Source organism: Mustela putorius, unplaced genomic scaffold (assembly GCF_011764305.1).
Source record: "Mustela putorius furo isolate JIRA1106 unplaced genomic scaffold, ASM1176430v1.1 tig00003987_pilon_pilon_pilon, whole genome shotgun sequence".
NCBI lineage: Eukaryota > Metazoa > Chordata > Mammalia > Carnivora > Mustelidae > Mustela > Mustela putorius.
In genome coordinates this window covers 6,317,420-6,345,144 of record NW_025422126.1, presented here as the reverse complement: position 1 = coordinate 6,345,144, position 27,725 = coordinate 6,317,420, and the positions used below count along the sequence as shown (strand labels likewise).

The 27,725-nt window shown below is 38.0% G+C and overlaps 1 protein-coding gene across 8 annotated transcripts in view; it reads right to left on the bottom strand.

Annotated features, from left to right (window-relative positions):
• The window catches only part of UVRAG (UV radiation resistance associated), a 302,103-nt gene that overhangs the window by 223,967 nt on the left and 50,411 nt on the right, over nucleotides 1-27,725 (bottom strand). For all 8 annotated transcript variants that reach the window (XR_006604217.1, XM_045071444.1, XM_045071448.1 and 5 more), the window contains 2 exons: nucleotides 19,907-20,068; nucleotides 11,266-11,340 (listed from right to left, as the gene is read on the bottom strand). Coding sequence is in view for 7 of the 8 variants with exons in the window: in XM_045071444.1 (XP_044927379.1) it covers nucleotides 11,266-11,340; nucleotides 19,907-20,068 (237 nt within the window). In the remaining variant the exon portion in view is untranslated. The remainder of the gene's footprint in view (nucleotides 1-11,265; nucleotides 11,341-19,906; nucleotides 20,069-27,725) is intronic.

Below are 27,725 nucleotides of genomic sequence, written 5' to 3'. Positions count from 1 at the left end.
TAGAGTAGATAAAAGAAAGAACTCAATCAAATCTAACTGCAATACTTGGGGCCCAAATAAATGGGAAAATAGTTAAAGATGTGGGAAAATGGAAAGGAAATAAAGCCTGGAGAGAAAAACGAAGAGTTCCATTTAAAGTATAATAATTTGCAAATGACAGGTTTCGATGCAGAAATGGCCAGAAACTATTTAATCCTAGAGAACTAGAATTTTGAGTAACAAGCCATCCAATTGATAACCAGCTACCCCATTATGTATCCATTAGAATGCTTAATGATCTGCTGCTATAGAAGCTTTACTCATTCATTCAACAAGTATTTATTGTATTACTATGATATGCCAGGCACAGTGTTAAGCACTAGGAATAAATTAGTAATGAAGGTAGATAGACCCTGTCCCTGCCCTTATGTAGCTTACAGTCTGTAGAGATGAGCAAATGGACAATCAGAATACAATCAGGTAAGTGTCAGTGATGAGGAAAATGAAGGTGCCATGGAGCACGTAAGACGGGTATCCAAACCAGAGTCTGGGGTATATCACAGAAAGCCTTTCTACAGAAAGGAGATCTAAGCTATGGGTGGGGCGCTTAGAAATCAGGAACCAGATCACACAGTAAGACCTTATAAGCCAGTAATTACTCTGAAATGATTCAAATAAAAGAGGGAGATGACCAGCATTTGGAAAGATAAATCTGGCTATATACTCCAAAAAGCAGGAAAGAAATAGATAATTAGCAGACACCATCAAGTAGTCATTCAAAAAATAGGGAGGGGTCCAAGCTGACTCCCCTGTTCTGACTCTCTGACTTGAGACAATACATGGACAGTAGTACCATTCACTAAACTAAGGAATACAACAGGAAGAAGTTTTTCAAGATGGAGAGGGGACCTGAGCTCAGTTTGGGTCATGTAAAGTGTGTGTGTCTTTGAAACATCCAAGCAATTTAATGCAGTATGGATATATGGAAATAGAGATCAGAGATGTAGACTTGGGAGGGATCTGAATGCAAATATAACACGTTCATGAGAAGACAAAAGGCCCAGGTGGAAACCTGATGACAACAGCTTAAAGGCTCCATCGAAAGCTTTCTTCAGCAGAACTGATATATTCTAGATGTTATTCATAAAACTATTAAATGAACTTTGCATGTAGTCTTTTTTCTACTTACTTAGCTAGAATAAGAAATTATGATTGGCAAGGGAAAAAACAATGGCTCTCTACTACTTGAGCGTATTTTCAGATGCAATCAGTACCCATTTTTAAATATAGTATTTATTTGTACAATGTCTCTTAAAATAGCTACCTGATGAATCAACAGACAGCCTGTGTTCCTATGTGTATATGTCCATCTGGACCTTAACATACTTTTAATTTTTCAGTTTAAACTGAAAAAAAAAAAGTCAAGAATCTCTGACAAGTATCTTCAAATCTCGGGTACCTTCTGCCTCTGAGGAAGCCCAGAAGCTAGGCTTTTCAGGAGGAAAGGCAAGACCTCTTCTGAGACACTGAAGCAGAACTGAATAAATGTACTCCCCCAGATTTAGTATAAGGTTTGAGACCACAGAGGAAGTTCTCTTCTCCCTCAAAATAGTGAGAAGCATTGAGAAATAAGAATAGTACTGTTAAGCAAAAGTATACAGATCCTGAAACCAAAATCAACTCCTTCTTTTAAATTCAATAGAGTAAAAAAATCCTTGTTCATATTTTAGTATTTTAAACAACCCTCAAGAAAGCATTACAATCAGAGTCGCACAGTGCCAGTATGAAGTGGACTTAAATGCCATCAGCACTACTCCATGACAAGAGGACTGAAGCTGCATCTGTCACGTAACCTGAAAGTATCTTTCAGAGTAGAGGCAGGAACCGTGTGATCCTAACAGACTGAGTTCACTCATGGAAAAATATGAACTAAGCAAAGTCTATGCTAAATCTTGACACTCACAAAAGTAAGACACAACTTCAGTGGAAAGGAGCTTATACCCAAGAGGAGAGAGGGCATGCACATGCACACAAATTCCTATACATGTGAGAGGCAAAGAGAAGGCAAGACTGGCATCACGCTAACTAGCATTAGTGAACGTGGCGGGGAGAGAGAGAGAAGAAAGGGCTCCCAGCTTGGAAGAACAATTTAAACCAAAACCAACTATGGGGTGGGGTGCGGGGACACAAAGGCCAAGCATGCCCTCACTACAGATCCAAGAAAGAAGAGTAAAAACAAGTTTTCAAAATTTTAAACTCTGAATCCTCTAGAGAGGGTAAGTCTAAAGCTCTGTTTCTGTTTACTTTTCAAGAATCTAAAACATCTATACAAAGAACCATGCCTGGCTTTGAATTTTCCAGTATTAAGATTTAGAAAAGCTCAAAAAATTGTGCTAAGAAGACAAGATCCTCCAAATTCCTAACAGGAAACGTGGCATTTTCCCAGATTATTTTCTGGCTGCAACGAAGAGGGAGAATGGGGACCACACTGCAGCAGCAGGATTTATAAATATGAAGTACAGGATAAGATGATTTTCCAAACATCTGTCAGAAGTTAATTTGATCCAAGAGAGAAGGAGGGAAAAGAGAAAAAAAGACTCAAGAGAAGCCAAATACAGTGACTAATACGTGGAACTTTTGTAGACTTCAGTGGGTTGATGGCCTCACGGGCATTGCATGCCCACTCTACAATAATAAATACACACAGTCTGTACAATAACGCACTTCATACCATTCAAAGCCCTTTCCCACGTACCTTCTCACTGGATTCTCACAATGCACACAGTGGAGATCTCTGGTTAAATGTAAACACAGAGACCTGGTACTTTGAACAGGATATATGAAGTGGGAAGAAATGTAGAGATGGCATGTAGCATAGTGTTTAAAAGAAAACACCTTTGAATAAAGGAGACCAGCTTTTAAGTCATGGTTCTGCTACTCCCCAGCTAAATAATCTTGGGTTAGGAGTTGCAGGTTTTCTCTAGGGTACTTTACCTATAAAATGAGGATAATAACCACCTCGTGGAGTTGTTACACGAGATTAAATAAAGCCACGTAGAACAGCTAGTATAGTGTCTAACAAAGAGTAGGTACTCAGTAAGTGAAAACTGGCAAGGGTAGCTTTCAAATGCTTGGTCCCTACCTGGTATAAGTAATAGTTACTAGACTATTGTACCAGCTCAAATCATTCAGAAACAAAGTTTTGCCCTGGATTTAGACAGAGCTCAGATACCTAAATGTTTTATGACAAAGCAGGCAGCTATTAGAAACAGCCCCTGAAGATTTATTGTCTTTATATTTTATAATGGAGTGGGAAGAGGCATAAGGAAAGCTGAATAGAGTATGTAGAGGAATGGTCTATTTTTATGATTTTCCAACTTTTGCTTAATGATGTACAGAAAGACCTGCACATTTACCATATCCCTTTCCCTACTGTTAAAGGATAGGCTACTTGGGACATTTAATCCCTACCACTGAACATCCAGCTTTGAGTACTGTGTAGGACGTGCTTTGGAAACAAGTTTTATGTCCATTAATTTGACTAGTAAGAGGAAATAGCCATCTTTTTAATTTCTCAGTTCTATAAAGTTAACTAAATGGAAATATCTTGATTGGTATTAGAAATCAGACTTTCTACTTTTCAAAAGTATCATGCCTTGAAAAATAGAAAATAAGGAATTTTCATTTGTACAAGTTCTCAAAACAGACACTGAAACTTGCTATTGTGCCTAAATCTTTAATCTAGGCTCAACTATGCACTTGAGATGGTCAAGCTGTGTGACTGTGTTTGTGAAATTAATCGCTAAATTGCTGTTTCAATCTCCTGAGAATTTCATTCCAAAAAGATTTGATCCTTTTTACTAGATTCTACTCCTGCTCTTTTTTTTTTTTCAATAGAGCGAGAATGCACTGCCATCTACTGGATTCTGAAGATACTGCTGCTATAACTTTTAGTCTGTGAAAAGAATTCTTACCAAGCTGATGCTTTTTGTACTTTGTCAAAAACACAGTAGTTATTATGGCAGTATGAGTTACATAAAAATAAAACTCCAGAGGGGTACGTGGGTAACTCAATTGATAAGGGTCTGCCTTCAGCTCAGGCCATTATCCAGGGTGCTAGATGGAGCGCCCAGGTCAGGCTCCCTGCTCAGTGGAGAGTCTGCTTCTCCCTCTTCCTCTGCTCCTCCCCATCCCACCCATATAAATAAGTAAAATCTTTAAAAATAATAGGGTTAAAGTGGGGTAGAAGAGAGAGATAATACCAACCCCACAAGATTTTTATTCTCAATTATTGCTATGATAGTCCCAAAAATCAGCATGCATTCACCTACGTTCATTAACAAGCTTCTTTTGAGCACCTGCTATACTATATGCCAGGTACTGCAGCAAGCGACACAATGCCAATGCAATAGAATCAGGGAGGTAGTCTCTTTTATCATAGGGTTTAGATCCCAATGAGTAGTTTCCATTTATTATTGAACTCTACTCATGTGCCAGGCTTATACTGTACATTGTCACTTTTCATCCTCCAAGGATGAGGTAGAAACTATAAGAGAAAAACTCAGAGATGACTTAATTTGCCCAAGATCTCTCTCAGAGGTAAGTTGCAGAAGTGCCTGGAATTAAACTCACATAAATCTGCCTCCAAAATCTGTATTTCTATCTACTCGGAGTATACGCTCACCCAGGTAAGCTGTCAGCATCCTCCCAAAAACAAGAGTAGCCAAAAAAAAAAAAAAAGTAGCTGACAAAAGGCAATTTAAGCAAAGATAGCCTTGCATATCTATATAAAAGGCAAAATTCCTAAACTGAGATCTGAAAGGTTTCCAGCTTACTGGATAAGGAGCTGGCCCAGTAGCCTCTTACTTCTCATGCTCCCCAAATGCCATTCTAGAAGTTCAATCCACCCAGAAAACATCCCTCCCAGCCACCTAGCTTTATTCATCAACCTCCATCCCCTCCAACTACAACAGAGTTCCTCTCTGGTTCTCCACCATCTCCAAATGTTTAAAAGAACATCCCTTCCTCTTCAGATTATTTAAAGTTCCACTATAATTCATATAATTTACCTGTGTTATCTGCAAGACCCAAATAACTGACATTTTCAGAAACAAGTTTTCAAACTAAATCCATTTCTAAACCAGAGCTCTTCTGGAACATACGGTGTTTTATCTCACCTAAAGGAAATAAATATTTGTGACTCTGCATCTAATACTTTTGTACCCCAAAATACTTAGTTTAATAATGGGCACAGGGTATTTGATAATTATTGATGGCAAAAATGACTTTTGCAAATACAGACAGAAGATTTTCATCATTTACTCAATCATCTCTTCATCTGCATTGCTGTTGAATAGCTAAGAAGTTTCATGTTTCATATGCCAAAGAAATGCAATCTTACTACATAAAATTAATGAGAAAATATCACTCCCTAATAATGTCAGCAGAGGTTACTGAACAACGGATTCAAACACACAGCATATTTTAGTCAAAGATTTCCTAATGCGTTAAGTAGTTTCCAAACACACTCTTAGGAGTGAGACTGAACTACTTGTCCATTGTCCTATGTAGTTGAGAGAGTGACCAGGCTCCTAAAAACTCAACAGAAATGAGTAAAGCCTGAAGAACAAACAAAGAAGCAAGAGTTCTGAGCAAATAAGTAATTTCAGCTTTTAGACCCAAAAAGGCTGAATGCACTTTAAGTAATATGGACAGAGGGAGGATTGACAGCAACATAACCATCAGAAGTATAAGTAACAGTGTTCAAGTCATGATTAATATAAAACAACAAGAATGCTTGAGAACTGGTCAACAAAAATTCTAGTCACTATTTTTTTTTTCTAGTCACTCTTTATAAAGTTGCTTTAAAATGTACTTCCATTTTACCCCACAAGTTTAAGTCTTCTTAGTGTACATACATTCTTAAAATACATTCCTGTTCTCAAAGACTTGTTAGTTAAGCATTTTATAAAATCCTTTATGAAATATGTCCAACACAAATATATTTGCAATTACTGTCATTACAAATATATTTGGACTTATTTCTACCAACTCAACTACATGTTTTGGTTTACCATTTGTTTCCTTTCCTCCGTCCTACTAGTCAACAAAGTTTTCTACTCTTTATAGTCTCTTTTTCCCTCTGCTACTTAAAAATATATATTCTCTGGTTTCTAACCCACTCTAGATACTTCCACATTTTTAACATGCACCTCTGACCACAAATTTTTCTAACAAATTCTGTAGTTGTTTACTATCTTCCTCCCAGACAGATCAGTAACTTCATTGAGTTTTAACTCTTTACACACCCTCCCTCCCCTCATTACTGCTGTCTAGAGCAGTGCTTCTAAAAAGCTCTGCAGCCAATGACAAGGTGCTTTTCCTTCAATCCATTGTGAACTGATAATTTTGTAAAATACAATAAAAAGGTAAAATAATGTCAAATTGCTATAAAAGTTTTGAAACATTTACTCTCACTTTTTATACTTGGCTCACCACAGACTAGTGACAGTTCTTTTTTTTCCCCCCCTTTTTTATCTTTTTTTTTTTTTTTAAGATTTTTATTTATTTGTCAGACAGAGAGCACAAGCAGGCAGAGTGGCAGGAAGAAAAAGAGAGAGAAGTAGGCTCCCTGCTGGATAAGGAGCCTGATGTGGGACTTGATCCCAGGACTCTGGGATCAGGACCTGAGCCAAAGGCAGAGGCTTAACCGACAGAGCCACCCAGGCGTCTCTAGTGACAGACAGTTCTTAGACTAGCTCTGCTCTACAAACTATACTTTAAATAAAGATAGTCTGGTTTGTCTTCACATAAAAACATATAACTTGTTACATATTAAGTTTTTGTTTGTGTGTTAGTTTGCTGTCAGTAGTTAATTGCATTCACTAACGTTGTAACCATTTTCATGTGTCTTGCTGTAACTTGTTGTTACTTCCTACATCTTCCCTTTGGGATCACTTCTCCACCTCCAATATTCAGTATAGATAAAGGGTCTGTGGGAATTAAATTCTCAATCTGTGTGTCTTTGAAGTTGTTCCTCTTTCATCTATGCTCTTGACTGATGGTTGACTAGAAATACAGTTATACATTTAATAGTAAATAGCAATCAGAGGATTATTTCTCCTGGCATCAACTGCTACTGTTGCAAAGTCCGCTGTCAGTCTAATTTGTAGGTAATACTTCCTTTCTCTCTGCTCTCTTTTAAGATTTATTTTTTTTTTAAGATTTCTCCTTTTAAAATTAACATTAAAGATCTGCAGTTTCTATGTCTTTTTTTCAGCCTCCTTCTATAATTGGGAGAGTCCTACTGACCTCAGCTTTGTGCTCATTTTCTGTTCACTTCGCCCAGAGGAGCACATCTTTCAAGGACTAGGCTTCTGCCTACTACTTCTGTTCCAGATGGGTTTATTTTCTTGCTTTTAGTTTGTTTTAGCAAGTATGTCTCTTGAAACTTCTCTGATCTCTTATCTGTTTTGTTTTTGTTCTTTGGGCTTTGTTTGTTTGTTTTTAAACCTATCACTGCCTTTTGTTTGGTGCAGTGGAGGGTCTCAAAGTATGCACTTACAAGGACATCTTTACTGGAAAAGCTGTTTATGGCTTTCTTTAAAAAGGAAAGCTAATGCTTTTTAAGGTTCAAGCTATATATCAGCTGTTCACCTGAAAGTTGGTACAGGGGCAAGATAAGGCTGGCATCTAAATTTGTAAAATTCACTAACTGAAGGATTATAGAATAATATATACCACTTATTACAATAATATATATTCAATAAACTTTTATTGACCATTTGGTCTTGAATCCCAGCTCTGCTACTTAGTAGCTCTATAATCTCAAGAAAGTCACAACTTCTACGTTCAGGCTTCCTCTTCTGTAAAAAGACAATTGTGAGGTTTAAATGAGGTAAATTATGTAAAGCACTTAGAACAGCACCTAGCAGTATTATCAGCTCACTGAACATTAGGAACACTCCGCACTCATGTTTCCACACAGGCAAAAGATATCCTACTCCTCAGAGCCCACCTCCCTGCTCAGCAGGGAGCCTCCTTCTCTGCCTCCCTGTACCTGCTGCTCCCCCTGCTTACACTCTCTTTCTCTGCCAAGTAAATAAATAAAATCTTAAAAAAAAAAAAAAAAAGAAGAAAGAAAAGAAAGAAAACAAAGATGTCCCACTCCATATCCCAGGTCCTAAAAAGAACACTTTCAGTTTCTCTGAGTCCTGCTCTACAGAGGACATACCTGACAGCTGACAGCTGAGCTTAGGAGACAAAACCAAGCATGACAGCCTCAGTCTTTTCAGGTTCCCTTCAAGTCAGAACAGTCTACCTACACCACACATAAATTCTGCTTTTGGCTTGGAGGATTAGGCTTTGTCCCTGTAAGGGCAAGATCTTGGTTTTGCTTGTTTTGTTGTTTTTTGGGGAAGATTCGATTTGGGAAAAAGTATATACCAGCTCTTTTAGTTGTAGAATTTAAAACATATTTTCCAATTAATTTTATTAGAAATAAAGCCAACGTTCTGATCTCCATTTATCTATTACCTATCTTATTTCTAAACTTGTTCCAGACTCAGAGGAAGAAGAAAGGGGTATTAGTCACCGGCTATCCAAAACCTCAATTACTAATAGTATCTGACTACACAGTTCTTATGGAGATTAAATAGAATAACAGATATAAAGCGCTTAAAAGTGTCTCATACACAGTCATGCTCAATAAATATTCACTTTAGGGCACCTGGGTGGCTCAGTGGGTTAAGCCGCTGCCTTCAGCTCAGGTCATGATCTCAGAGTCCTGGGATCGAGTCCCGCATCGGGCTCTCTGCTCAGCAGGGAGCCTGCTTCCTCCTCTCTCTCTCTGCCTGCCTCTCTGCCTACTTGTGATCTCTCTCTGTCAAATAAATAAATAAAATCTTTTTAAAAAATAAATTAATAAATAAATGAATAAATATTCACTTTAATATTATTACTATGTACCAGATATTGTGCTAGACAGTGTACTAGTTACCAGTTGCAAGAGGAACGTAATCCCTCAACAGGGTTGGAATGGATAACCCTATACATGGGATACTGCAAACAAGAACAGTAGCCATCTCATAATTCTCTCAGTAAATCAAACATTTTTACTAGGCAAATACCATGTCTCAAGAACTGTGATAGGTACTGGGAATTCAAAATTATATATACAAATCCGTCCTTAAGAAGCTTACAGATTAGAAGACCTATACAACAAAGGAAGAAAGAATTATAAAGTGTTATCTCTTAAGTCAAAGGTATACACAGTGTTGATAAACTTTAGGAACCCAGAATATAACGGCTTTAAACAAATTTTTTTTAAAAAGCTTATCAGAGCTTGAACTGAATTTGGTGAAGTCACCTAGAATACCTTGCATTTTGCCAAATCCAAGGAGCAATTTTCAGTCCTCATCTAATTTGCCCACTCCCTCCCCTTATATGCCAAATACTAAACCAAAACAAAAATCTCTTTCTTTGGCTTCTGAGAACCTGTGAGACTCCACCCTCTTTTCCCTATACATCCCTCATCACTCCTTCTCAGTCAGCTTTTCCAATGCCTCCACCTCTACTTGGCCCTTAAAAGTTGGAGGCCTCAAGCCTTGGTTAGTAAGCCCCCTTGTTTCCTCACTGTACACCCTGTCCCTAGCCTGAACTCATCATTTCAGTGACTGTTTGCCTTTGACCCCACATTCCTATCTCTAATCCACTTCTTCCCCTCTGAACTCCATCTGCACATGGATATCTTAAAGGCATCTCAAAGTCCATATGATCAAATATCAGTTCTCAATCTGCCTCCATGAAACCTGGTCTTCTTTTAGCATCCCTCAGTTCTCCTAGTGTCTGGAACATTTATTTATCCCATTAAACTACCCAAGCCAGAAACCCAAAAGTCATCCTTAATACCGTCTTTTTCCTTACACTCTAAATTTGAAGGATACTGGGTCCCAACAATTTTTACCTCCTAAAACTTTCCTAAATCCACTTTCTATCTTTTGAGCCATAACCCTGTTTCAAAGTATCAGCATCTCTTACCTAATATACTACATGATCCTCCTTTCTGTCTTTCCACATATATTCTCACCTCTTCTACAATTATTCTTCACTACAGACAGAGTGAAATTGTTAAAATACAAATCAAATTATATCACTGTCATGCTAAAAATCCTTCAAGACTAAAAATCCACTGCTCTTAGGACAAAATCCTTTAAAAAGTTCTATATGCTATGGTCCCTGCCTTCCTGTCCACCCGCATCTGGTATCACTCTTCCTCATCACTCTGACCTTCCTTTAGTCCCTAAAACCCACCATGTGTCTTTCCACTTCATTGCCTTGCAACTTGCCAACCTCCTCTGCTAGAACGCTGTCCCCGTTCAGCCCCCACTCCCTGCACTTGGTTCATTTCCACTCATCCTCTGGATTGTAGCCTTAAAAGTCTAGTTCTCAAAAAGACAGTCCCTAGAGTGTACGGAAGATCTCCCTACACGCTTATAGCATTACCACATTTGTGTTTATACGTATTCACCTGTTAGGTCACCTCACCAGCGCTTGTCTCCTCCACACACTCCTGCTGAGAAACATCCATCTGCTCACCAATGTGCCTTTAGCACTTACGGAGTGCCTTTAGCACTGACAAATGGCAGGTACTGAATAATTAGCTGCTAAATGAATGGAGCTTTCCAGAAATAGCATTTCACACAACAAAGAATTATGAACCAATGTGATCACTAAGAGCAAGTAACTCTTGCTCTTGCTAATGAGGTGAGAAAACTCACCGTATTGTTTTGTGGCCAGTATTAAGTGGGATAAAGAACATGAACCACCTGGCATAGTAACACAGATAGTAGGTATTTGGTAAATAGGAATTCTCTTCCCTTTCCTTTCTCTAATTGCCTGTAGACATAGAGATAGCACTGACTATAACACCACTTGACTCACAGTTTCTTAAATTTACTCCAAGTGTAAAAGGTATCTAAAACATTTAATAAAACTGTATTGCACTTAATCAAAATTCACCATTCTGTTTTCACTCTCCAAAGAATTACACAGAATAAGAACAAAAAGCCCAGATTTTCTGTTAAGAAAATTAATAATCTGGATTTAGAAAAGATGAATTGGGGTTACAAAACAAGTTTTCCCTTTAAAAAGCATCACCTTAAGCCACACTAAATAAATGTACAATGATACTTAAAACAAGATTCTGTTTACACAGAGCTTTTTACACTGTATGTCAAGGCACAGGTACACTAAACAAAACTCACAGCATTAGGAAAATGCTCTTACCTTATGTTCAAATGGAGCACCATAGTAGCCATCATTCAGCCCAAAAATTATTTCATTTTGGTTGCGGGCATGAATCTAAGAGAGAAGAAAAACATGCTATCAGTTTTTCTCATTCCAATTAAGTTTTATTATGATTAAGGCGTGACAGTTACAGCAAGACCTACTTCAATGCTGAGAAACAGGATGACTAACCTAACAAGCCAGCAGAAAATACATCATTTATCCTAAGACCAGGTAATCAATTGAGTGTTTCCTGCTTTAGTGCTTTAGTCAAAGGGCTCACAAAATCATTATACCGAGATAACAGGCATGATCACTCACATATATTATCTACAAACACTTCTTGAGATAGCTATGGAAAGGTTATTTCTGAAATATAAGGGATCCAGAGACATATTATACATTCTCAGATCTCAAAGGAAACACAATCCAATTAGTCTATAAGAGTGCTTTAAAAATTATAAAGTCCTAGAAAAAAAAGATGAATATTATTTTCTATTTTCAAGAAGACAGTTTAAATTTAGGTAATAATATGTAAGTTACAAGCACTCTGGACTCCAGTTTCCTAATGAGTGAATCAGATTATGTCTGCTATATCATACTTCTGTGCCTACCCCCATCTCCTATGGCTAAATCCAAGATATCATCCAAATTTCACTCAAGACTATCAATCAATTTAACCTAAATGACATCTGGATTCAACAACAGAATACACATGACATGTATAAGAAACATTTACCAAAAAAAAAGACTTTATATTCTAAGGCCATAAAATAAAAACCTCAGAAAAGCTGAAAAGATTGAAATCATACAAACTATTTTCTCTAAACTCAACAGAATTCAAGTAGAAATCCACAAAAGAAAGACACCTGGAAAATCCACAAATGTTTGAAAATTAAACATCATACCTCTAAATAACCTATGGATCAAGGAGAAATAAACGGGAAATATTTAGAATTGAATGAAAATGAAAATACAACATCAAAGTTTGTGAGTCACAGTTAAAGTAAGACTTAGAGAAAAATTTAGTAGATGCTTAATCTAGAAAATAAAGTCTCAAAACGGTAAAACAAAAATCCTAACTTAAGAAACGAGTAAAGAAGAGCAAAGTAAACCCAAAGCAAGCAAAAGGAAGAAAATTAAAGGATAAAATCAGAAATCAATGAAACTGAAAACAATAACAATAATCAAAGAAACCAAACACTAGTTATCTGAAAACCTAAGAAAACAGATAAATCTCTAAGCAATGATCAAGAGAAGAGACAGAAATTATATATACCAAGAATGAAAGAGGAAAGGATCATTATATAGCCTTATATCGTATATATACATTACAAGTATAGAGTATATATACATTACAAAAATATAGTAATATTGTGGAAATCTTTATACTAATAAACTTGAAATCTTAGGTGAAACCAATAAATTCTTTGGAAGACAAACTATCAAAACTCACATAAGAAGTCATAGAGAGGCTAACTAGCCCTACATCTAATAAAGTAACAGAAGTCATATTTTTAAATTTCCCCACAGGGAAATCTTAACACCCAGATGGGTTCACTGAAGAATTCTGCCAAACATATGCAGAATAAGTAATACCAACTTTACACAAATTCCTCCAGAAATAGAAGAGTTAAGGTTTCCCAATCCATTTTACAAAACCAGCATCACTCTCATACTAAACTGGACAAGAACAAGGCAAGAAAAGTACAGACCAATATCCCCCAAGGACATAGATGAAAGAAGCCTTAATAAAATATTGGCAAATGTAATGCATTATGAAAGGAAATTTCCTCACCCTGACAATGTGCTACAAAATTTACAGCTAATATTATACTTAATAATGAAAGACTTAATATTTTACACAACATCAGTAACAAAACATAGATGCCCACTTTATTCACTTCTAGTCAACACTGTACTGAGGTCTTATCAATGAAATGATAAGAAGAGAAAAAACACGTATTCATTAGAAAGGAAGAAATTAGACCATGTGTTCACAGACATGACTGCCTACACAGCAATCTACAAAAAGAATCTACAAAAAAAACTACTAGATCTAATAAATGAGTTTAGCAAGGTCACAAAATACATGCTTAATACAGAAATGTTTCTATATACTAGCAACAACAACTGGAAATAGGCATATTCTTTAAATGAATAGCAATTTAAACTAGCATAAAAAAACATGGAATCACAGGTACAAATCTAACAAAATATGTGCAAGACCTATATACTTAAAACTACAAAATGCTGATGAATGAAATCAAAGATTTTCCCAAATGGAGAGATGTCCACAGACTGAAACATCCAATACTAGCAAGAAGTCAATTCTCCCCAAATTTTCTCAGATTTTTATAGAATTGAGAAATTAATTCTAAAGTGTATAGGTAAAGGCAAAAGATCTAAAACTGCCAGAAGGGGTGCCTGGGTGGCTCAGTGGGTTAAGCTGCTGCCTTTAGCTCAGGTCATGATCTCAGGGTCCTGGGATCAAGTCCCGCATCGGGCTCTCTGCTCAGCAGGGAGCCTGCTTCCCCCTCTCTCTCTCTGGCTGCCTCTCCGTCTACTTGTGATTTCTCTCTGTCAAATAAATAAATAAAATCTTTAAAACAGCCAGAACAATTTGAAAAAAGATCAAAGTTGGAGGATTCTTATTACCTGAATTCATGATGCATAAAACTACGGAATTCAAGACAATGTGGTATTGACATAAAGACAGACCTATAGAACAATGAAACAGAAGAGAATCCAGAAGCAGACCCACACAAAATTATTTTAAATTATCTATTTTCAACAAAGATAGCAAGGTAATTCAATGGAGAAATAATAGCTCTTATAACAGAGTACAGAAAAAAAAGTTCCTCCATCTGCAAAAAAAAAAAAAAAAAAAAAAAAAAAAAAAAAAAGAACCTCATACTTTAAAAAAGTTAATCCAAAATGATCATAGACATAAACGTAAAACCTAATAGTATAAAACTTCTAGAGGGAAAACCCTATAGGAGAAAATCTATGTGACCCTGGATTAGGCAAATATGTCTTAGATAAGACACAAAAAGTATGAAACATAAAAGCAAAGACCGATATAGTGGACTTTAACACTTATAAACTTGCTATTTAAATGACACTTAAAGAAATGAAAGGACAGGGCGCCTGGGTGGCTCAGTGGGTTAAGCCGCTGCCTTCGGCTCAGGTCATGATCTCAGGGTCCTGGGATCGAGTCCCGCATCGGGCTCTCTGCTGAGCCTGCTTCCTTCCCTTCCTCTCTCTCTGCCTCCCTCTCTGCCTACTTGTGATCTCTCGCTGTCAAATAAATAAATAAAATCTTTAAAAAAATAAAAATAAAAATAAAAAAAATAAAAAATAATAAAATTTAAAAAAAAGAAATGAAAGGACAAAGGGCGCCTTGGTGGCTCTGTTGCTCAAGTGTCTGCCTTTAGCTCAGGTCATGATCATAGAGTCCTGGGACTGAGTCCCACCTCAGGCTCCCTACTCAGTGAGGAGCCTGCTTCTCCCTCTCCCCCGGCCTGCCACTCTTCCTGTTTGTGCTCTGCATGTCAAATTTAAAAAAAAATTTTTTTTTTTTAAAAAAAGGACAAGCCACAGACTAGCAGAAAATATTCAGAAAATACTATCTCATAAAGAACTAACTCATATCCACAATACATATAGAAGTTTTACAACTCAATAATGATAATTCAAACAGCCAAATAAAAACTGGGCAAACGACCTGAATAAACATTTCACTAAAAAAAGGGCAAGAGAGAGAATGATGACAAATAAACATTTTTTTATTGCTCAACATGACTTCATCACTAGATAAAATTAAAATCAGAAGATTCTATATACCCATAGTTAAGCAGCAGCAGAAGAAATTAGTCATGATCCAGGAGTCCTGGGATCCAGCCCCACATCAGCAGTCTGCTTCTCCCTCTTCCTCTGCCGCTACCTGCCCCCCACCTGACCCGACTTGTTCTCTCCCTCTCTCCCTATGAAATAAATAAAATCTTTTTTTAAAAAAATAAGTTTAAAAAAAAGGAAAGAAAACAATCCCATTTACAATTACTCCCAAAATAATAAGACACCTAGGAATAAATCTAACCAAAGAGGTAAAAGACCTGTACTCTGAAAACTATAAAACACTGATGAAAGAAATTGAAGATGACACAAAGAAATGGAAAGACATTTCAAATTCCATGCCCATGGATTGGAAGAACACATATTGTTAAAATGTCTATACTACTCAAAGCAATCTACATATTTAAAGCAACCCCTGTCAAAATACCAATAGCATTTTCCATAGAAACAGAACAAACAATCCTAAAATTTATATGGAACCACAAAAGAACCTGAATCACAAGCAAATCTGGAGGCATCACAACCCTGGACCTCAAGTTATACTACAAAGCTGCAGTAATCAAAACAGTATAGTACTGGCACAAAAACAGACACAGAGATCAATGGAACAGAACAGAATATCTAGAAATAAACCCATAATCATCTGGTCGATTAATCTTCAGCAAAGCAAGAAAGAATATCCGATGAGAAAATGATAGTCTCTTCAACAAATGGTGTTGGGAAAACTGAACAGCCACATGCAAAAGAATGAAACTGGATCACTTTCTTACACCATACACAAAAATAAATTAAAAATGGACTAAAGAGGGGCGCCTGGGTGGCTCAGTGGATTAAGCCTCTGCCTTCAGCTCAGGTCATGATCTCAGGGTCCTGGGATCGAGCCCCACAGTGGGATCTCTACTCAGCAGAGATCCTGCTTCCTCCTCTCTCTGTCTCTGCCTGCCTCTCTGCCTACTTGTGATCTCTGCCTGTCAAATAAATAAATTTTTTTCTAAATGGACTAAAGATCCAAAGGTAAGGCCTGAAACCATAAAAATCTTAGAAAAGAGCACAGGCAGTAATTTCTCTGACACCAACTGATTTTTAGATTGGTCCCCTAACACAAGGGAAATAAAAGCAAAAATAAACTATTGGGACTATATCAAAATAAAAAACTTCTGCATAGCCAAAGAAATAATCAACAAAACTAAAAGGCAACCTACTGAATAGGACACGGTATTTACAAATGACATCAAATAAAGGGTTTGTATCCAAAATATATAAAGAATTTATAAAAGTCAATACCCAAAAAAGCAAATAATCCAATTTTTAAAGTGGGCAGAAGACATGAACAGACTTTTCTCCAAAGTAGACATCCAGATGGCCAACAGACACATGAAAAGATGCTCTGAAAAGATGCTCATCATCACTTAACACCAGGGAAATGCAAATCAAAACTACAATGAGATATCAAAACTGTCAGAATGGCTAAAATCAAGAACACAAGAAACAACAGGTGTTGGCGAAGATGTGGAGAGAAAGGAATACTTGTGCATTTTTGGTGGAATGCAAACTGGTGCAGCCACTGAGGAAAACAGTATGGAGTTTCCTCAAAAATTTAAAAAGAGAAATACCCTGTGATCCAGCAATTGCACTATTAAGTATTTACCCAAATAATACAAAAACACTAATTCAAAGGGATATATGCACCCCTATGTTTAGAGCAGTTTTATTTACAATAGCCAAGATATGGAAGCACCCCAAATGTCCACCGATTGACAAATGGATAAAGAAGATGTGTGTGTGGGTGAATATTACTCGACCATAAAAGAGAATGAAATCTTGTCACCTGCAATGATATGGATGGAACTCAACAGGATAATGCTGAGTGAAATAAATCAATCAGAAAAAGATAAGTTCCATATGATTTCACTCTTATGTATAATTTAAGAAATGAAACAAATGAGCAAAAGGGGGGAAGAGACAGAGACAAACCAAGAAACAGACTTATAACTATAGAGAAAAAATCAGTGGTTACCAAAGGGGAGGTAAGTGGGTGAAAAAGGTGATGGGGATTAAGAAAACTGGGTAATTACAATTAAAACTTTTACCCAAAAATGTCACAACAAAATACCACTTGAATCCATCAGAATGGTTAAAACCCAACAGAATGGAAAACAAGTTGGCAGCTTCTTATAAATTTCAACACTTGCCACTAGACCCAGAAATTCCATTCCTATTTACTCAATAGAAATGACGACATATGTCAACATAAAGGTGTATATTTGAATATTCACAGCAGCATTATTCATTGTGGTGGTTAATAGAATTTATACATTTGTCAAATCTACTGAACTGTATACCTTAAAAGGGTAATTTCATTGTATATACATTATACCTCAACAAACCTAACCTGTATACAAAGTTTCATTCAAAAGTTGGCCCTCCCAGACTCCATCCCAACTTGTCTAAATACCTCTTTCATATACTCCCACAAATTATATCGCAAAGCTACAGCAATCAAAACAGTAAGGTGCTCTGCAAGTTCATGCAGGTAATCACCAATCATGAGCTCACCAAGTCTAAGGATCTTGTCTTATCGGTCTCTGGAACCTTAACAGTAAGAATAATGCCTGGTAGAAAGCAGAAGATCAATCAATGAACCTAAGTAATTCCGGCTGTTCTCCTGATACATCTTAGTCTTGTTTTCCTCTGAAAATATATAATTTTATTTTATCTGATTTCTTAGTAGTATGTTACTTATTGTATCTATTTTGTAGGTGAGTTTTGCCTTTCTGCAATAAGTTTCTAACTGGCATAAAAAACATGTTTTCTCTTTCTCTGTTCTCCATTATACCCACTAACCAGCTTTTTAAGAAGACACCCAAAAACGGATTCTCTCAAATTAGAGCAGGTTCGACATAAACACAGTTGGGTACTTCAAGAAGATCACTACCCAAGGAATATGTGAGTTGAAAAGCATGAAGTCCATCTTCTTTGGCCAAAAACCCCCTGCCAGACTACAGCCATACAACTCTAATGTTAAGAAGCACCATCCTCCATGAATGGAGTACTTTCAGAAACAAGAGAAGAGCTCAATACCATTGTCTATCCACAGAGAGCCAACTACGCTATGTGGGAAGACAGAAAAAGTATACATCTTAGTGCAGGGGTCTGGCTGGCCAGCCTAAAGGCAATAAATGTCTCATGCTGAAAGAGAAGAGAGAGGCTCTAAGCCAAAAGTCATGATTTTATAAATTTTCATTGAGACCAGTCCTAAAATAGAAGGAAAAACAGAAAAACAGAGTAAGAATCTATAGCAGTTAGAATTTAGTTATGTAAAATAGCTATTACATGCATTATTCTGATCACTATAGGAAAACACAAAATAAAGTCTATGATAAGCAAAATGAGGGCAGAGGAGTAAAATATCTATTACATGCATTATTCTGATCACTATAGGAAGACACAAAATAAAGTATATGGTAAGCAAAATGAGGGCAGAGGAGTTTTGTTTTTAATCTGAAAAAAAATATGTGGAATTAAATTGTTTCTTTAAAAGAAATAAAGCAGGGGCGCCTGGGTGTCTCAGCTGGTTAAGCATCTGACTCTGATTTCAGCTCAGGTCATTTTCTCAGAGTCATGAGATTGAGCCCTGTGTCAGTCTCTACACTGGGTATGGAGCCTGCTTAAGATTCTCTCTTAAGATTCTCTCCACCACCCCCAGTCATGTGCATGCTTTTTCTCTCTCTCAAAACAATAAAATAAATAAATAAATAAAAGAAAAAAAGAAATCAGAAAGTCTATATTGAATAAATATTAAGAAACATCAAGGATATTCACAGATATGACTAACATTTTGGAGTTACCTTTAGCAGTATCCAATAGGTATCACAAATATACACAGCATTTATTCCAAGGTAGGTTACCAAGGACCACATGTATAGATCAGAGTGGTACAGCACAAATCATGCATCTGTAAGTCGGCCAGGCCTAGATTTCAATCTTCCTCCACCTAGCAGTGTGATCTTGAGCAGTTACTTAAACTCCCTGTGGTTCAATTTTCCCATTTAGAAAATAAGGGCACTAATACCAACCTTCACAAGAATACTCTAAAATATTAAGTATAATAACCTAGTCTGGAGATGGTAAATAGGTTTCATATATCAGCAATTCTGATACATTGCTAGCTGCATCCCAGAACACTGTGTTTAAAGGGATTATGGAGCGACTTCGAAGCTCAGCTAGAGGAATGCTACGATCCAATAGCTACCTCACTCATAGGGACTTGGTAGTAGTATGCAAGCCAGGCATTTGTCAGCCCTGTGTTTAATAAACAGTAATACCTCTCAAAAAGAAAAAAAAATTTTAAATAAAAAAATAACTAACTAAATAGTACCTCTCCTTCCCAAAATCATTCAACTCTACTGGTCATAAGAGAAGTATTTAATAGTATGTTCTATATTTGCAAGTTAAATTTTAGATCCAATAAAAGAGAATATCGCTTCTCAGCCTTGTGGCTAAGATCAAGTGCAATAAAACAGAAGCAGCAGAATGCTATGGGAAAGCATATTCTTTCCTACAAAAAAAAAAAAAAATCCTCTTAAAATAACAGCTCAGGGTACTTCTTCATAAGTTTCTTCAATTAAAAATTATTTTTAAACTTGGCCATGACTCAGAATTTCTATAATTAAGTAAATAATCATAAGGGTTCTCTGTAATAGGAAATGTAAAATCTAAACAATATACAGAAAGGTTAGGTAGGCTTAGAGAAGACAAACACTTAAAACTACAGTCTAAAAATTACCTGCTGACCCAAGTACTTCAGCCCATCCAAATAGACTTTCCATTCAATCAAAAGGTGGTAGATGTTCTCCTTTCCACCCCATATCTTCACCACAAAACAAGACACAGACGTATCAAGACGGTCAGGCATTATTCCAAAATCGAGACTCCGCCATGTTGGATTCTGTTGATGGAAAAGAAAGCATGAAGATTCTAATTTGCTTACAGTTATTTCAATTAGATTAGAAATCATTTTGATTTTAAAAACCAAAAGACTTAAAAAATACATCAAACTGCAGACTTAAATAAACCAGGAAGACATCTAACTACCACAATGGGGGTGATAATGGTATAAGCATACCTAAGAAATAATTGCAATTTTGGTCCCAAAGCACACAATAAAGCAAGTACCGAACTAAAGCAAATCAAATGAATCTTTTGGTTTCTCAGTGCATATAAAAGTTATGTTTACATTGGGCGCCTGGGTGGCTCAGTCAGTGGGTTAAAGCTCTGCCCTCAGCTCGGGTCATGATCCCAGGGTCCTGGGATAGAGCCTCACATTGGGCTCTCTGCTCAGCAGGGAGCCTGCTTCGCGCTCTCTCTGTCTGCCTCTCTGCCTACTTGTGATCTCTCTCTTTGTCAAATAAATAAATAAAATCTTTAAAAAAAAAAAAAGTTATGTTTACCCTATACCACAGTCTATTAAATGTACAACAGCATCATATCTAAAAAAGAACAACATACACACCTCAACTAAAAAATACTTTATTGCTTAAAAATGTAACCATCATGTGAGCTTTTAGCTATTCATTATCTTTGTGCTGGTGGAGTGTCCTGCCCAGTGTCAATGGCTACTGACTCATCAGGGTGGTGGCTGCTAAAGGCTGGGGCAGCTGTGATAATTTCTTAAAATAAGACAACAACCAAATCTGTTGCACTGATTGACTGACTCTTCCTTTCATGAATGATTTCTCTGTAGCATGCAATGCTGTCTGAGAGCATTTTACCCAGAGTAAACCCTCTTTCAAACATATAATCAATCCTCTCAAACCTACCACTGCTTTTATCAACCAAGTTTATGTCATATTCTAAATCCTTTGTTGTCATTTCAACCATCTTCACAAAATCTTCACCGGGAGTAGATTCCTTCCCAAGAAGCCACTTCCGTTGCTCCATGAGAAGTAACTGCTCATCCATTCAAGTTTTATCATGAGTTTTCAGCAACTCAGTCATGTCTTCAGACTCCACCTCTCATTCTAGTTCTCTTGCTATTTTTCACCCCATCTATAGTTACTCCCTCCGCTCAAGTCTTGAACCTCTCACCGTCATCTATATTAGTCATCTATATTATGATTATAATCAGCTTCTTCCAAACTCCTCTTATAATATTGATATTTTGACCTCCTCCCATGAATCATGATTGCTGTTAAAGGCATCTAGAATGGTGAATCCTTTCTGGAAGGTTTTCAATTGACTTTGCCCAGATTCAGCAGAGGAATCACTACCTACAGCAGCTATAGCCTTACAAAATGTACTTCTTACGACTAGAAAGTTCAAATGACTCCTGGATACATATGGGCTACAGAATGGATGCTGTGTCAGCAGGCACAAAAACAACTGTAATTGCATTGTACATCTCTATCAGAACTCTTGGGTAACCAAGTGCATTTTCCACAAGGAGTAATATCTTGAAGGGAATCCTCTTCTGACCATATCTCAACAGTGGGCTTAAAATATTCATGGAATCATGTTGTAAACAAATGTGCTGCCATTCAGGCTTTCTTGCCTCATTTATGGAGCACAGGCAGAGTGGATTTAGCACAACCTTTAAGGGTCCTAAGATTTTCAGAATGGTAAATGACAGTGGCTTTAATTTAGTCATGAGCAGCATTAGCCCCTGACAAGAGAGTCAGCCTGTCCTTCTGAAGCTTTGAAGCCAGGCATTGACTTCTCGAGCTGTGAAAGTCCTAGAAGGCACCCTTTCAAGTAAGAAGGCTGTTTCATCTACACTGAAAATCTGTTGTTTAGTGCAGCCACCTTATTACTCACCTTCACCAGGCCTTCTGGATGACTTGCTGCAGATTCTACATCAGCACCTGCTGCTTCACCTTGCACTTAACCCTCACGGACACACTTCTTTCCTTAAACCTCATGAACCAACCTCTGCTAGCTTCAACTTTTTCTACAGCTTCCTCACCCTCTCTTACCCTTCACAGAATTGAGAGTTAGGGCCTTCCGCTGAGAGTTAGGGCTTTGCTTTAAGGGAAAGTTGTAGCCGGACTGATCTTTCATCCAGACCTCTCAAACTTTCTCCACATCAGCAGTAAGACTGTTCCGCTTTCTTATCATTGTGGGTTCACTGGAGTAGCACTTTTAACTTCCTTCCAGATCTTTTCCTTTACATTCATAACTTAGCTGTTTGGTGCAAGAGGCCTAGCTTTCAGTATATCTTGGTTTTAAACATGCTCTCCTCACTAAGCTTAAGCATTTCTAACTTGTGATTTAGAGATGCATGTGATTCTTTCATTGAACGTCTAAGAGGCTATTGTAGGGCTATCAACTGGCCTAATTTCAATATTGTTCTATCTCAGGGGAAGAGGGGAGAGGCCTGAGGACAGGGAGAGAGGTGGGGGAATGGCTGGTTGGTGGAGGAGTCAAAACACACACAACATTTATCAATTAAATTCACTCTCATTATAGGAGCAGTGCATGGTGGCCCAGAACAATTGTGATAGCAATGTCACAGCACCATAAAAAGTATAATCACAATGGGACACCTGGGTAGTTGAGCAGGTTAAGTGCCTGCCTTTGGCTCAGTTCATGATCCCAGGGTCCTGGGATCAAGTCCCATATTGAGCTCTCTGCTCAGCAGGGTGTCTGCTTCTCCCTCTGCCTGCCGCTCCCCCTGCTTGTGCTCTCTCTTTCTCTCTTTCTCCCTCTCTCTCTCTCTGACAAATAAATGCATAAAATCTTTTAAAATAAAGTATAATCATAATGAAAATTCTGAAATACTGCAAGAATCACTAAAACATGACACAGAGACAGGAAGTGAGCAAATATTTTTGGGAAAATGGCACCAACAGACTTGTTCAAAGTCAGGTTGCTGCAAACATTTCATTTGTAAAAACACCTTATCTGCAAAGTGCAGTAAAATGAGGTATACCTATAAGTACATGTGCCCCCAACAACCATTTGCCGAGAGAGGAAACCAAGAAGAGGAGGAGGAACATCGGTCCAGACGCTGGCGCAGCCGTGCCTGCAGCTGACGGTCTGGGAGACGGAGAACAGAGAGGGGACATGGAAGTGGGAGGTATTTTGGAACGAGATGTTACAGGAGATGGGCAAAGCTGAGCAGCCAGCTGAGGGAGGAATCTAGAACATCTTCTGGGTCTCTGCCTCCAACAATGGGCAGATGATGTGCCAGTTTCTGTGCAGGGAAAGACTGGCAGAGGCAAAGGAGTGCAGCACGGGGACGGGGTGGGCAAAAGAACAGGGAGTCCACACCGCAACGCACCAGCTGTGAGAGGCCTTCAGGACATGTGAGCGCAGACGTCAAGGGGCCATCTGGAGCCCAGAGGAGAGGGGAAGGTGGAAGAAGCAACCACGTCCTGAGCCAGGTCAGCCAGAGAGAGTGTGAATGAAGGGAGAAGAGGTACTAGGAGGATCTACGTGCGGCCCAAAAAGTCTGAAAACCCACAAAACCCAAACCAAACCAACCAATCAATCAAGGTCATATTTGTGTGATGAGCTAGGCCCTCTGAGTCTGCTTCCTCCCCTGTAAAATGAGCTACTAAATCTTCCTCACAGAACAAGACCCCAAAGCCCCAGACACATAAGTAGGGGCTCAACAGATAACAACAACCCTAGGAGGGCTCCGAATTCTCCATCCCAACAAGGCCAGGAAAGGGTTCTCCAGCCAAAGCCAGCAGAAATATATCCCTCAGCCATCTCAGTGAATCAGTCCCCTCACAGCTCTGCCTGTTCTCCAGGCTTCTCCAGGGCAGCAGCAGGCCCTGACCTGGGAGGCATGCTGCACGCTGCTGCTCAGAATGACCAGTACTTCTGAATTTTGCTGCTTATTTACTATAGCTATTAGAAGGAGGATATATTCTAATTTCTTACTAATATGGCTTCATATGGTAATACATTTATTCAATACTTAAGACAATTATTAAGAAGCAACACATACACAGTGCCCTCAAAATACCTCCAAATTGTTAGATTCAAACCTGTATTTAAATAATTACATTATTTCATGAAAAGTTCAGTAACAATATTATGCACAGAAGGGAATTAAACCTCAAACAAACAGGGGAAAGACATCACCACAGAGGCTGTGAAACTTGGCTTTTAAAGGACAAACAGGATTTCCTTAGGTTAAAATAAGAAATTTCAGGCAGAAGGAACACAATTCATAAGGGCTCAGCAGTGTGACATAGCAAGGTATGGTCAGGGAGCTAAGACAACTCCTGGAACATGCAACATAAGAGCAACAGGACACAAGGCTCGAGATAAACAAGAGGCTACACTGAAGGATATCTAGGGGCGCTGGCTGGTTTAGTCAGTCTACCAGACTCTTGATCCCAGGGTCGTTGAGTTTGAGCCCCACATTGGGTATAGAGATCACCTTACAATTTAAATTAAAACAAAAACTGGGATGCCTGGGTGGCTCAGTTGGTTAAGCAGCTGCCTTCGGCTCAGGTCATGATCCCAGCGTCCTGGGATCGAGTCCCACATCGGGCTCCTTGCTCCGCAGGGAGCCTGCTTCTCCCTCTGACTCTGCCTTCCACTGTGTCTGCCTTTGCTCGCTCTCGCTCGCTCTCTCTCTGACAAATAAATAAATCTTAAAAAAAAAAAAAAATTTAAAAAAAAAATGTAAATTAAAACAAAAACAAAACAAAAAACCACCTGAAGCATCCTTTATGCATTGCCGAGGAGTACTTTGAACAAGATGTGGAGGATCCATGGGAAGGTTTTAGAGTTAAGAATGACAAGGTCAACTTTATTATATGAAATAATTTTATTGTTCATTAAGAGAATCATTCAGGGGGCCTCTGGGCGGCTCAGCAGGTTAAGCATCTGCCTTCAGCTCAGGTCATGATCCCAGAGTCCTGGGATGGAGTGACACACAGGCTCCCTGCTCAGCTGGGAATCTGTTTCTCCTCTCCCTCAACCCCTCCCCTGCTCATTTGCTCACCCTCTTTCACTTTCTCTCTCTCAAATAAAATCTTGTTTAAAAATCTTTAAAAAGAGAGAGACAATCATTCAGATAGCTGAAACATTCTGAAAAGTCAAAATGTTAAGGAGATTTCATGACATCAAATGATTTTAAGATGCATCCAGATTTCAGGGGTGTTAAACTGTGAAAAAAATGTGCATCTTAGAATCAATGAAACAGGGGCGCCTGGGTGGCTCAGTGGTTTAAGCGTCTGCCTTCGGCTCAGGTCATGATCTCAGGGTCCTGGGATCGAGCCCCACATCGGGCTCTCTGCTCAGCGGGGAGCCTGCTTCCCCCTCTCTCTCTGCCTGCCTCTCTGCCTACTTGTGATCTCTCTCTGTTTATCAAATAAATAAATAAAAATCTTTTTTAAAAAATAATTTAAAAATTTAAAAAAAAAATCAATGAAACACAATAACTAAGGGTCTTGTCTAAGGTCTCCTAGTAAACACAGCTCCAGAATTTAAACCTAGGTCTCTAACATTCCTCTCGTGTTGTTCGGTTCTTGGGTTTTTTTCTCCCCACCAAAGCACAGAAGACAGAATTTAGAATAAAAGGGCCTTATGAGATTGTCAACAATTTCCTAGTTTTAGAGCCCACAGCCAGAGGCAGAAAGAAAAAGAAAGAATTTTGCCCTCTACCTGTGCCCCATTCTCTGGGCAAAAGGAACTTCACATGATTCAAACTTGCTCTTACTGCCCCATTACCATACTATACCCCTGAGCAGGGTTGAGACACAAATAAGTAATTACACATGACAGCAAAGGCTAGAATATTACTACTACAAGAAAGAAGTATTCATTCCAGATAAGCTATACTTAATCTTGACAAAACTTGGAGACCTGTGAGTCCACAGCTTCATCCCAATTTTTCAAAGGAGAAACTAATACTATATACCATTAAATAACTTGCCTAAGGTCATACATCTGGTTATATCTAGAGCAAGAGGTCAAAGTCTATATATCTGACTTTAAAGACATGATAACGATGAAAAGCAATTTTTAAAAAAGATAGTGACAACATCAGATAACTTCTGAATAGAGGTAGCCCATGCTGCTGGGGACTGTTTAGCATAAAGCAATCAGGCTTTATGTCTTAGGAAGCCCCTGAAGGATATAAGATCTGATGTCACTCCTGATAGGCTTGAGTCAATGAGAAAAGTAAATAATGTCCCCTAAATAGGATAGGGAAGGGGAAGGAGATATGAAATATTCAAATGATAATATCTCACCTAATTGGAATCCTCAAATAGTCAAAAACAAGAAGCATGAAAACAGAACTACTTAAATTATCAATTTAGATCAAATATATCCTATAAACTTAGAAAGTGTCAAGTCATTGCATACAATTTGTTTATTCCTAATTGGTATTAATTGGCATATTTTTCCAGAACATGAACTTTATACCAAAAAAAAAAAAAAAAGAAGGCACCTGGATGGCTCAGTCAGTTAAGCTCTGACTTCAGCTCAGGTCATGATCTCAGGGTCCTGTGATTAAGCCCATGTCAGGCTCCCTGCTCAGTGGGGAGTTTGCTTGTCCTTTTCCCCCTGCTTGTGATCTCTCTGTCTCTCTCTCAAATAAATAATTAAAATCTTTTTAAAAAAGACAAACGAAAAAACAGTATCCAAATGGCCAGTAAAAGCATAAAACCTGAAAAGTTACTCAATCAGAATACTGTATGAGGAAATGTAAATTAAAAACATAGTACAATATCACTAATGCAACCAGAAGTGCTAAAATTTTAAAAACAGGTAATACCAAGTTTGGAGAAGGATGCAGAGCAACTAAAACCTCACACTGCTGCTGGGGCTGTAACTGGTATAACCATTTCAAAAAACTATTTGGAAGTATCCACTAAAGCTGAAAGTCACCTATGACCTAGCACTTGACTCCTCTCCCAGGTATCCACCCAACAGCAGTGAAATGCATATACATGTGCACCGAAGGACATGGCATTAGAATGAACTACGGCATGCAACGACATGGATCAATCTCACACACGTAATGCTAAGCAGGAGAGAACATGCCAGAGAGAGACTCAAAAACAAGCAAGACTAACCAACGGTTAGCATGTCTTGCTTCAAGTCAAGACAGTAGTTCTCCTTGGGAGCAGGGAGTGACTAGAGAAAGAACAAAGGGATGCCGATAATGTTCTACTTTCTGAACTTCTCCCTTTGAAAAGTCATCAGGCTATTATTTTTACCCTTTACTGCAACGTGTGTTCTATATCAATGAAAAGTAATGAAACTATATTCTTTAAAGACCCAATAGCAGAAAAAAATACAGCATCTTAAAAGGAAGAGGCTGAAGCAATAAATCAAATAAAGGTATCTCTTCATGATGTAAATTTAGGCCTTAAAGTCTAAAGTTTAAAGGTGTTAGAGGACCTCCTGACCTTCAAATTATACCACCTGAAAAGGTAGCTATTTACTCTATGTCTAAGATCACCTCTCAACAAAAGTACATGTGCCCTAGATTATGACACAGTATAATTTCAAATTCTCACTCTCAGAGTAATAAACCCCCAGAAGAACCATGAAATAACCACCCCTCCCCAAAGTGAAAAAAGGTAAAGACTTGGTGAATATATCTGAACAGGGAGAGGAAGGACTTGGGGGTGGGG